The sequence below is a fragment of the Colletotrichum truncatum genome (genome assembly GCF_014235925.2).
Source record: "Colletotrichum truncatum strain CMES1059 chromosome Unknown Contig_0019, whole genome shotgun sequence".
NCBI lineage: Eukaryota > Fungi > Ascomycota > Sordariomycetes > Glomerellales > Glomerellaceae > Colletotrichum > Colletotrichum truncatum.
Window position 1 is genome coordinate 1 of NW_027222416.1, and position 11,778 is coordinate 11,778.

The window sequence follows — 11,778 nt, forward strand, 5'->3', positions numbered from 1 at the left end:
ACACTGAAGAGAAATATCCACGCAGTAACGATCAGCCGTGAACTTCTCCGGGAAATTTCGGACGACTTCGACTCGGACTACGACCAACCAAGCGTATTTGCAACCCCACTGACGGGACCCCATGTTCTGTCACGAAGCACGGTTCTCGACAACTGCGGAGCTACGCACCTTGTTAACACCTTGACTTGCTTGAATCGTCTTCTATTAAAACGTGCATCGGCGACGAGAGAGTCGACTCAGGAACTGCTTCGTACCCAATCCTAGCAAAGGGAACGTGGATCTTGCCAAAAGCACTAAATGGCCCTGATGGAGACCTCACAGCAGACCTTACGCTCCATAACGTTGGATACGTAGAGAACTTTCACGTTAACATCGTTTCGGAAGCACTCCTCCGAAAGACAGGCATCTGGTACTCCGGATTGGATAACACACTTCGCCAGGGAACGTACAAAAACAGCGTGGTAGTCAAGCATCTTGTTAGGAAGATGAACATTACTTTCTTCGAATATAAGACCGGTTCCCAGTATATTGCTCAGAAGCGAATTACCTCGAGTAACGCAGGAATCGTGAACCATTTGGTGCTTGCAGTACAGGATCCCGCTCGACTCTCGCTTCGTAAACCACCTGATAGGTATGATGACGCCTGGTTATGGCACCTTCGTTCGGGTCACCTCGCACCAGACGCACTAGAACGAATGGTGTCAAACGTGAGAGGAGTAAAGATAAAAGGACCCACGCGTCTGGAATGCGAATACTGCGCGACAGCGCACGCGAAACAGTTAATTTCGAGGCGAACCTCTGAACGGAAAGCAATTCGACCGTACTATAGGGTCTCATGGGATCTCTTCGACTACCCGACAAGCTTTGACAAGAACCGCTGGCTCTTAGTGATCAAAGACGAATATACCGGTCGTCTTTTCGCGTTTCCGCGCGTAAGTAAATCGCACACCTTCGTCTTCGACGCTCTCAGGCACTTCGAACGATGGGTCGCTCGCCAACGAGGCGTCACCCTGTGCAAGCTGAGACAAGACGTAGAACGCGCGGTAATTGCGATAAACGGAATGACTGAGTATCAACTTTGGGCCCAGCATAACGGGATTGAAATCGAAGAGACACCCCCCTACACCAAGGAACCCAATGGCGGAGGCGAACGAGCGGGCCAGGAATTAATAACCCGAGCGATAAAGATGCTCAGCGCAGCGGGCCTGCCAACTACTCTCTGGGTGGAAGCAGTCATGGCAGCCGCCTACCTGTACAATATGTCACCACGGAAGCGAAGAGCTTGGCTCTCACCAATTCAAGTCGAAGAGAGCTGGTTCCGACAGTATTTTCGCTGGTGGCAACCACAATACAGCGCGAGCCTCGCCCGCGACCTTCGCCCCCACTGGGGCTGGACGTACGCGTATGGGTGTAGGGCTTATCCCCTGAAAAAGGACCGCGAAGCGGATAGGAACAGACGTAACTTCAAGGTGGAACCGCGAGGACATATTGGATATCTGGTGGGCTACGTTATGGACGCTCACAACCTATACAGAGTCTGGATACCCTCGCTTGATCAAGTGATTATCACGCGAAACGTTACCTTTGACGAGACGAAGTTCTACTCGAAGGACGATGCAAAAGCTAGTTTACAAGCGGAGGTGGCCGAGACAGTCTCCACGGAGATCTCGGAACCTCCGGCTACGGCGAACCCAGGACTCCAATTCCTCGGACTCGCAAAACCAAGCGAACTCGTATTTTCACTTGAAGAGCAGCCCCTGCCACCTGCCTTCGCGCCGTCGACCGTAATCTCAGAAGAGACAACGGTAAAACGCTCCGCGGTTAACAGCCGACGCGAAGAGGGCCTGCTCACCCCGGAACCGACCCCTGAGCCGGCCGCAGCGCCGGAGGGGACGGACGGGCAAACGACCGGCCAACAAAGCTCCGAAGCGATGGACGCCGGCGTTCCCGACCCGGGGCACGAAGCCCTCTCTGAGGCGGTCGAAGACGTGATATACGTCAAGACCAACAACGAACCTCCACGAGAACCGGCCGTGGAGGCCGACTCGAGTAATGATCTCGGGGGTGACTCCCCAACTCACCCGGTGCGGCCACACTCGGATAATGGGAACGGGCGCGAACCCGAGATAAAGACCAAGCGGGTGTACAACCGCAAGGACTACGGCCAACAACAGGGCAAACCGAGACGATCACCTCGCTTCGCCCAACACTTCGCATTCCTACAAACGGAACGTAATTGGGAAACTTTCTTCCATACCTATATGCCTGATCAGCAGAAGGCTGTGGAGGAAGCGAACCAAGCCCACTATACGCTCCATTGCTTCGTCTTCGCGTCAATACACCAAGCGAAGCACTCCAGAGCGGTCACTCCACAGCGAGTGAAAATACACACAGATGAGCTTATAAAGCCCCCACGAACGTGGAAAAGTGTTGAAAAAATGCCGACCCACCTCCGAAACCTGTTTTACGAAGCGGCCCAAGCCGAGATAAGTAAATTAGAGGAGATGGACGCTTGGAAAATCATTGACGAACACGAAGCGTCTACGAAACCTATTCCTCTAAAGTGGGTGTTCACTTACAAGCTTGATCAAGACGGCTACCTCGACCGCTGCAAGGCACGAATTTGCGTCCGCGGCGACCTCCAGGCGAAGCATCCTCTCGAACAGACCTACGCAGCGACCCTCGCAGCAAGGACGTTTAGAGTAGCGATGGCGCTCGCGGCGGAATTCGACCTTGAAGTAGACCAATTCGACGTAGTCAATGCGTTTCTAAACGCAACAAGAGGACCGAACGACCCGCCTGTCGTCTGCTACCTACCAGACGGCTTCAAACAGAACGGGAAGTACGTCGAGCTCCGCCGTGCCTTATACGGGCTACGAGACGCTCCCCTCCTTTGGTATAAGGAGTTCTCATCAACGCTGCGGCGCCTGGGACTCAAGCCTGCAAGCGAAGACCCCTGTCTCTTCACTTCAAACGACAAGAAAGTGATGGTACTCTTCTACGTAGACGATATCCTCGTCTTATACCATAGGGACCACCGCGAAGCTGCTCAAAACGTTATAAACGGGGTGAAAGCCGAGTATGAACTCAAGGACCAAGGCCCTGTCGAGTGGTATCTAGGCATTCGCGTGATACGTGACCGTGAGAAGCGAACAATTAACCTCGCACACGACCAATATATCGAACGCGTAGCGAAGAAATTCAACCTTATCGACTCGATCGTGCCGCATACACCATTGCCATTCGTCCCGCTCCAGAAGAACACCGCTGAAGCGACCCCTGACCAGGTAAAGCAATACCAAGAGAAGGTCGGCTCAATTCTGTACACTGCGATCATGATTCGCCCCGACGTCGCCTTCGCTTGCGCTACACTCTCGAGGTTCCTAACGAACCCGTCTCTCGAACATCAGAAGGCCGCGAACCAAGTCATTAGATATCTTTATCACACTCGCTACCTTTCGCTCTGCTTCGGTAGCTCGGGGGGTGCAGGTGCCCAAGTTCTCCTAATTGCGGGCGACGCCTCGTTCGCAGACGACGAAGAGACGCGGCGTTCATCTCAAGGGTACATCATCTCACTGTTCGGCGGTCCCATTCAGTGGAAAGCCGCGAGACAGAATACCGTTACCACTTCTACTACAGAAGCGGAACTCCTTAGCCTCGAAAACACTGCTAAGGAGACCATCGCTCTCAAACGCTTATTTCGGGATATTGAACTAGACCTCGGAGACGTATGGAAGATCCATTGTGACAATCGCCAAACGATTCGCCTGGTAGTAGGCGACAAGGAACGCATCTCAACGCGCCTTCGCCACGTTGATATACAGAACATGTGGCTACGCCAAGAGTATGCCAAGAAGACGTTCGACGTGGTATATATGCCTACCGACGAGATGCCAGCAGACGGTCTCACAAAAGCACTCTCCCGAGCGAAGTTCGAACACTTCAGGGCACTTCTAAACCTACAAGACATTCGGGCACAAGTCACAAGAAGCGAAGAGAAACAGGTGCGCGCGAGCAATGCTGGCCCGGAGGCCGAAAGTTAAATTTTGACTTGGCCCCTGGCCAGGAAGCATGATACGCTCCCAAAGGAGCAAAAGCAAGCGTACTTACGCCCCGTAGGGCGGGCTCTTTTAACGACCTCGGAGGGAGGCCGCGTACGTGTCCATCAGGACGTTGTACGCGGGGAGAACAGCCGCCGGCAAGTGTCCTCCAACAAGGCTGTCAATGGCAGCACGGAGACCAGCCGCTTCGGCCACGGGCCGGAACCGCTGCAGAAGAGTCAACGGGCAGAGGAAATAATAACTGATGGGCAACCCACGTTGTGGGCCAATCAGAAGGCAGGATTTTCAGAAAATTCAACTGGCAATAATAAGAGGCAAGTACGACGGTTGAATAAAGGAAAGTGCGATTATTGCGCCAGGCGGCGCGCAAGGGCGAATTTCGCCATATTCACATCACTTCGAGCACAAAGACCGAGGCGAATACAACAACACCTCTCTTTTGTTATATATATATTCACAAGAGGCTCTGAATAGCCTCATAATCTTGTATCTAGGCGATAGTAGCGATATGGCCTCGAGGCGCGGTTTTCCAGACGACTACGCGCCGTCTGGGGGGGTGTGTCGTGCTGGCTCCGGGCCTCCGGACCCACTCTGCCGCGTCTCGGCCGCGAGGTCACGTGACCTCGCTCCAGCGACCGTATTCTTAAGCGTCCTTCGCTCCGCTCGCTCACTTAGAGAATACAAGCCGTTTTGTTCCTAGTTGATGCCGCCCGTGCCTGACGTCGGTCACCACAATGATGATTGGGGAGAAGAGCTGGAAGATATTTGAAAACGGACTATTAAACATTATGTGCTATGATGATGATAATCACTGATAATGTCGATTAAGCATATGTGTCATAGTACTTTACGACGTAATCCGGGTCTCCACGAAATATGATACTTGAGACTGTCCTTGCGTGAAAAGTTCGCCTCGACCTTGTACATGGGCGTGTCTTCTCTACTCGCCGTTCCTGGGCTTTTCTTTTCAAACCGTCCTTCAACCCTGGCCTTCCTAAAGTCAGTATCTTTCCACAAGCAGGTCTACGAAGCGGTTTACCCTTTGTATTCAACACATCCAGCTTAATCACAAGTCAGACAGGGCTCTCAAATCTCTCTCACCCTGTTTTTACAGGCGGGAGGATCGGGGCCTAGGCAAGAGGTAAACTACAGACCACATATACAAGTATTGCACCGAAGTTTCAAGATATATAAGGTGACACCCTCGACAGCATCATCATCAGTAGGTTCAGTTAATAGAAGAACAAACTGCTTATACCCACGTTTATCAATTCATCGTTGTTGATTGCCTTGTGACCGTTCGTTTGACTTCTGTACTGTCCTGTTTACATCTCTGTTCTTATCACGGCTCCGACTCCTGTCTGTTGTAGCCGCGTGCTAGCAGGAAGAACTGTGACACTTTCTCTGTAAAAAGACGCATTTGCATGCCTTCTTTAATAAATCTATTAGTACCCATGATTCCTATAGTTCTGTTTTCATCGTTAGTGCCTGCTTTTGCCGTCCAAATGGTCACGTTTAACCAACTGCGGACGACATTGGTACTCATTTATGTGAAGCCTTCAACGCTATATCACAGTACTTGTGCCCTTTCCTGCCTTCTTTCACTTTCGACTCCTCCCTCGCGCCTTCCTTGTGAATTTCTTGAGTCTTTGGCTACGTCTTCTTTTTCTCTTAATTCAAAAAACCTCTCGACTTTTGCTTCTCTTCTTTTATTTCTTCAGCAACCATATTTCAATATTCCACGATGTCGGCCAACAACAACAACAACATCATCAACAATCAGCAGCAGCAGCAGCAGCAGCAGCAACACAATCTTCGCCCGCGTCCACCTGTACCAGCCGATCCAGTACATTATACCTCTTCACCCGATCGTTTCGACGTTGGCTAATGATATGGTGATGCAGGATTTTGTTCAGACGTTTCCATATACAAGTGCCCCTACGACCGAGAGCGTTCGTCGCTATGTGGACCAGACCATCCTTCCCGCCGCCGCCGCCAGCCCTGCCAGTGCCTCTCGTGCCTCAGCAATCCTCCTCACCAATCTTGAGGGTGAAGCCCGTCTCTTAGACGTGGAGTTGCGCGCCGCCGCCGTGACTCGTCCCGGAGATGTTCGTGCTGCTGCTGCCCTCCGCGATCTGAATGACCTGTGGCCGCATGGCCAGTGGTGTCCGCCTGCTTTCCGGCCCCCCGGCGATCTCCCTGCGTCTCTTCTTACGGAGATGCTTGCCTTCTCGAGGCTTGTGTCTGGTCGCATGGGAAGGGACTGGCTTCCGCGTCTGTGGATGGGCCCGCCTGCCATTCATCCGGCCGGCGTCCTGCATCTTGCGATGCAAGGAAATGTTTACTTAACGCGCCATGTCATTCGAGCTGCTCGTTTTGACTTCATCCAACCGGCTCTGGCCCCGGTCTTGGCTCCGGCCCTGGCTCCAGTTCCACCTGCTCCTCCGCCTCCTCCACCTCCCGCCCCTGCGCCGATCCCGGTCTCTTTCCATACCGAGCTCGAGACACGCCTACGCCAGGTCCGCGTGGCTCTAGAGCAGCAAGAGAGTAGTCGACAAGTGGAACAAGAGCATCAAGACGATGATTCTCTTTTCGGAGCTCGAGTTGGCTCCGTACGCGCAGCCTCCGCCCGAGACTCCCAAGGCCCGCCGCCATTGCTCGGCCTCGACCTCGACGTCGATCTCGAACTCGACCTCGGCCTCGACCTTGACATCAACCCCGGCATCGACAACTCCGAGGCTTTTCTTACGCCGCAGGACCTTGCCACCCACGACGGCGAGCCTGTCGTCAGTCCCCCTGACCAGCAGCCTGTGTCCTTGGTGCCGGGCGAAGACATCCTCCGCCACGCCAGCGATCTCCTCCGCAGCATCGACGATGACATCAGAAAGATGGGCAGGCCGATAGAGCACTACTTTGGCATTGGCCCAGACGAAGATGACGACAACGACGATAACAACAACGTCGATGAGGTTGGTTGGTTGGGCGCGCCTCTAAATGACGACTTCAACATCGGCCCCGGCGACCATGACGACGGCGATGATGATAACGAGATGCCCTCACGCAGCGACCGTAGCTCTGAGCAAGCGGATCTCCTACCGCCGTTTGTCCTACCCCCGGCGCCGAAGAGCCCGACGAGCTGGGTCTACAAGGAGCTGCCCTAGAGGCGGTGTTTGTGCCCCTTCCTCGACGCCGTCACCCGCCGCAGCCCTACCAATCGGTCGAGGCAACAATCTCAGCCGTCTCTCGGGGCATCGAAACCTCCACTGCCACCCGCCTTCAGCGTGGTGAGGCTTTCTTCACTTTGGCACAGAGAAACGCCATCGCACGTGAGGCTCGGCATACAGCGGAAAGGTTGATGCAGCGGTTTGCAGCACAAAATGCTAGGAACAGCGGCAGCAGTAGTGGCAGTAGCAATAGTGGCAACTCCAGCTCTCATGGAGAAAATCGAGAAGCACATGTTAATGTTGTCAGTGGGCGTGGGCGTGGTCATCGTCGTGGACGTGGGCGTGGGCGTGGACGGGGGCGTGGACGTGGGCATAGGTCCTGACAAGAACCTTTCTGCTGGGCATGGCTGGTGTTATTTGTTTTGTTTTCTTTTCTCTGTTTTCTTCTTTTCTTGTAGTTTTCTTTAAATTTATATTTACTTTGTTTGACGGTTTCTTAGGTTCTTTGAAGATTAATGTGTGAAAATAAATGTGTGTGTGTGTGATAATACGGAAGACTTGTTAGCGTATTGTCACTATGTCTCTCAATTATTACCTCCAACTACTATACATGAATGGAATCAAAAGATTGAGAAATAGTAATTCATAATTCGAGGGCATCATTGCTAGGACATTTGAAGGCGTATTGCGTCTCAGCCTATTTAGTAAAACTAACAACTGTTACCAGCGTTGGCTGAGAAACAGAACAGCTGTCACATTAAGAAAAATAAGATGTACTGTTGTCTTTGTGGAAGATTAAAGCACTTGTCTCTCTCAACTGCCAGCATCCACGGAGGAGGGCATAAATAAAAATCCCATATGCCTGTCACATCAATAAACATTTAATAAATAGTTGCTCATACATACCACAAGAGTAATTAAGTAGGAAGTGTCGCCCTTCAAAATCTTTGAACCAACTGTCGAACAACGCCTCAATACTCTTCAGCGTGATAAATAAGACTTCAATGGCTTTGTATTCTCAGAGTCAACCATCAAATATGAGGTCCATACTGTAAATAGCCAACCGCAAGTCCGTTCGTTGCGCAAGGATTAGAAGACATTGACGAAAACTTTCAGAGTTTTGGTGGATGCAGTGAGTCTATGTAGGTAATTAACATCATTATTCTAGGGTATATCAAACATCGTCTTTCACCCTTTCTCCCTTTAGCTGCCGTCTCCTAAAGCATGATACGAATCCCTGTTCAAACTCTTCTTCCCAAGGTTAACCGAATTGATCTGACTCTCTATCAGCTTTGAAACTGAAATTCCCGTCTTAGCAAGCCCTGTACACACTTCGAAGGCAAAGCCTCCCGCTATAAAGTCTATCTCGTTCTAGAGAAAGCTCAGACAAACAGACACTGTTAAATGACTGCTGGCAGGATGTATTTCGTGTTGCCGTCGACTTCAAAGCTTATAGGAGGCACCACGCTATTGGGTGGTGTCTTTCCTTTGCGCTGTCAGAAACGTTCTTCGTCATTACAGGCGCCTGACTAAAATTATGCATTTACGCCGGCCTTTTCTGTGCCATTGTTCTACCATCCTCAAGGTTGACCATACGACCAGCAAGTGAGCCCTGAACCGCAGGACCATTAACAGTCCCGCTATAGGCGCTTCCACGATGGAGTAGGCTTTAATAACCCCTCAATCTACTATTCAACCCCCCTGGCCGACATTATAATACCTCGCAGCGAAAATAACGTAGAATTCAACATTCGCTACTACCATAAGTAGTTCATCACGAAATTCAGTGCGAAGTCACGAAACTGGATCGAGTTTGAAGAGGTGGTCTCGCCGTTCAGCTTTTGGAACTCATCTGTTCCCGCACCACTGTGAGTCAACTCTGTCATCAGGCAACTAGCCGACTTCAATCTGAGTACCTGAATATGAGTGTAGGAGCATGCCAATTCTCTCGCTGGGACATTCGGTCCAGAGATTATCTGGCTCTTGTTACCGGCCCTCAGCAAAATCATCCTTCTACTTGCTGATATCAGGTACAGTTGTTACTCATACCTCGCCTCTAAACCTTCGTCTGCGTCTGCTTTCCGATTTGTTTACTTTGTCATGGCGGTGCATCTTTCACCCGCTTTCTCTTGAATGTTACGTACAAGAGATTGGCTACTGCCATGCCGGAGGTTGACTTTTGGGTGCAAACGACGTTACCGTCACCAGTGATTTGTCCTCTAGTGTGTACAACAGCATCGTTTTGGGCAACAAAGACAATAGTTATATTCGAGATTACTTGCAATAGCGAACATGTCGCTAACGAGAATGATGGCTGCAGCGGTGACTCTTTGGTTGCTTCTGGTCCCAATATTGTCCCTCTTCTGTGTTTTGTCCACCTCGGCAGAAAAGGGCGATCGCCACAGGCGAATCGTCTCCAGGATTCTATAGCGCATTTAAGTATAGACTATGCTTATGGCTACGTCCGAGAGGGCATTCGCATCGAGAATGGATCAGCTATGACGACAGCGGGAATCTTAAGGAGGAAAACAGTTTCTTCCCGTGCCTTTACTGTTCACGGTGCGGCGAGCTTATTTGTCATTTAATTCATCTTGTTTGCGCCTGCTTTGGGCCCACAAAGAAAGATAGGAATAGAGGTAGAGGAAGAAGAAGTGACGAGCTGTCTCTTTGACGTAGATTTTCTACCATTGGTTGTTTTATACTCGTTGATATCTTACAACCTTACTCTTCTTTCAATGTGTATAAACATCATGGAGTGCTTGTCAGCTTCTCTAAGCCGAAGTTCTTCTGGGTCGAACCTCCATAGGAGTTGCAGTTCTCTTCGTATGTAAGCTTCTGGGCTGTTTTGAATGCAGTGGCAATTGCTGGGCAGCATTCATTGTCAGCTAAAGTCATGAATAGAGCCACTGCCAGTGGTTGAGCATCTCCTAAAGGGGACTAAGAGACACACGAGGGGCAGTGACCATCGCTGGACTCGGAAGAAGCATACTGCTCGGGGTAGGTCTGAGAAGCTAGCTGGCCTCCTGCTTCAGATTCCGAGACGTATTATTCTGATCACCTCTTGGCTTCTAAGTCTTTTTCCTTTAGCTACTCGTCATTCCCTGAGGACCTAGCCCCCCGCCTTCGAGTAAATAAGTGAATAAATAAGTCGGACACTACTTTTTACATCCATAGTGAGCATTCCACGCACATCCTCATTTTACAGGCTGGAGTGCTCAGCGTAATTTACATAGTCGGCATCTACTGCCGTCGCTGCTCTGGATCTGTGTAGGCATCATTTTTTTGTATGATATCCGACAGCGTGTTAGATAGACGACCATGGCAGGGCAGAGACAACTCTAATTCCGCGTTACATTGACAAGGTAAACCGGGAGGTGCAAAGAGAGGACTTTTCTGGACCGTTCCGCAGCGCTTCTCTTTGACATATTCCCAATTCTTGCTACCGCACTTCTTCCGTCGTGTCAGGGAGTGTGCGAAGAAGCCAGAGTTCGGCCGATATATCATACATTACTGTAAATTCAGCGATGATAAGCTCATATTGCATGCACCAGGAATTGCTGTTCTGTTTACCCTCCGGAAATCGAACCAAAGGTCCCCTTCGCACCCTCGTACGACATAGTAACTTAATACATCAGTCCATGTTCTCCAGCAGTCCGAGGCTCAATCAGCGGCAGAAGAGTCCATGAATCATGAGCCGTGACGACTCTCCAAGAGCTGCGCTGACGCAGAAGGCAGTAACTCCGTGTTCTTTAGTCCTTAACTTTCCACAGTGGTAACCACGCTTCGACGAAAGGAGAGTGACAGATTCGGCGGTATCAATTTCGTATTCACAGCTACATTGTTGAGAAACCTCTCAAGATTCGTCGCTCTCTTTTTACCAGTCTTTCTGTCACTTTCCCCAGCCCGATGTTTGCCCGTCTTTGTCGCAATGGGTATGTTGACAACCTCGCACGAATGATGTCAGCCTCGAAGATTCTTGTAATCTTGAACCTGACGAGCGGCTTTTGGGCGTGAAAGAGTCAGAACTGACTGATATCAAGCTACCAAGACCCTCATCATGCCTTTTGTGTATAGCATCGTTCAAGATCCCTAGGGCCAGTTTGGCCATCTGCTAAGAATCACCTTGCATTACATTGGTGCATGACACTGTGGCTGTGGATCGAGCATCAGTAGCTACTCAGAGGGCGACTCGTGTAGGTTGCTAAGAAGTATCATTCATGAGACAGAGTTATTGCTCTTTAGACAAATTGTCTTATGGGTTTCGCCATTATTACTAACATAATCCCGGTATATGATTAAATTATAACTCATTTTCTGAGAGGAGACGAAGAAATATGATATACAAACTTTTGGCTAGTCACGTTTCAATGTTGGCTGCTGGGAAACAAGTCTGTTGAGATTGATGAGGTCTTTCCAAATCCAAACCAAATTACACATACTTGACTTGCTGCTTCTTTGTTCCTAGCTCCTGTCGTGACTTATAGCGCAAGTGATGGATCTGCTCAAGACGTAGAATGATTTTCTTTCCCATATCATTACCGTCATGGCCTGTC

At 50.4% G+C, this 11,778-nt stretch overlaps 2 protein-coding genes across 2 annotated transcripts; both read left to right on the forward strand.

Annotated features, from left to right (window-relative positions):
- Window positions 1–9: 9 nt before the first annotated feature.
- Window positions 10–4,043, forward strand: CTRU02_215733 (reverse transcriptase domain protein; the record flags this gene model as incomplete). Its single annotated transcript, XM_070206545.1, has 2 exons — window positions 10–171; window positions 228–4,043. Coding segments are annotated over 2 exons (3,978 nt in total), but the record flags the coding sequence as incomplete, so codon positions are not given.
- Window positions 4,044–5,805: 1,762 nt separating this feature from the next.
- Window positions 5,806–7,222, forward strand: CTRU02_215734 (uncharacterized protein; the record flags this gene model as incomplete). Its single annotated transcript, XM_070206546.1, has 2 exons — window positions 5,806–5,907; window positions 5,966–7,222. The coding sequence occupies 2 exons, from the start codon at window positions 5,806–5,808 to the stop codon at window positions 7,220–7,222; spliced, it is 1,359 nt and encodes a 452-aa protein (XP_070059755.1).
- Between the last annotated feature and the right edge of the window lie 4,556 nt (window positions 7,223–11,778).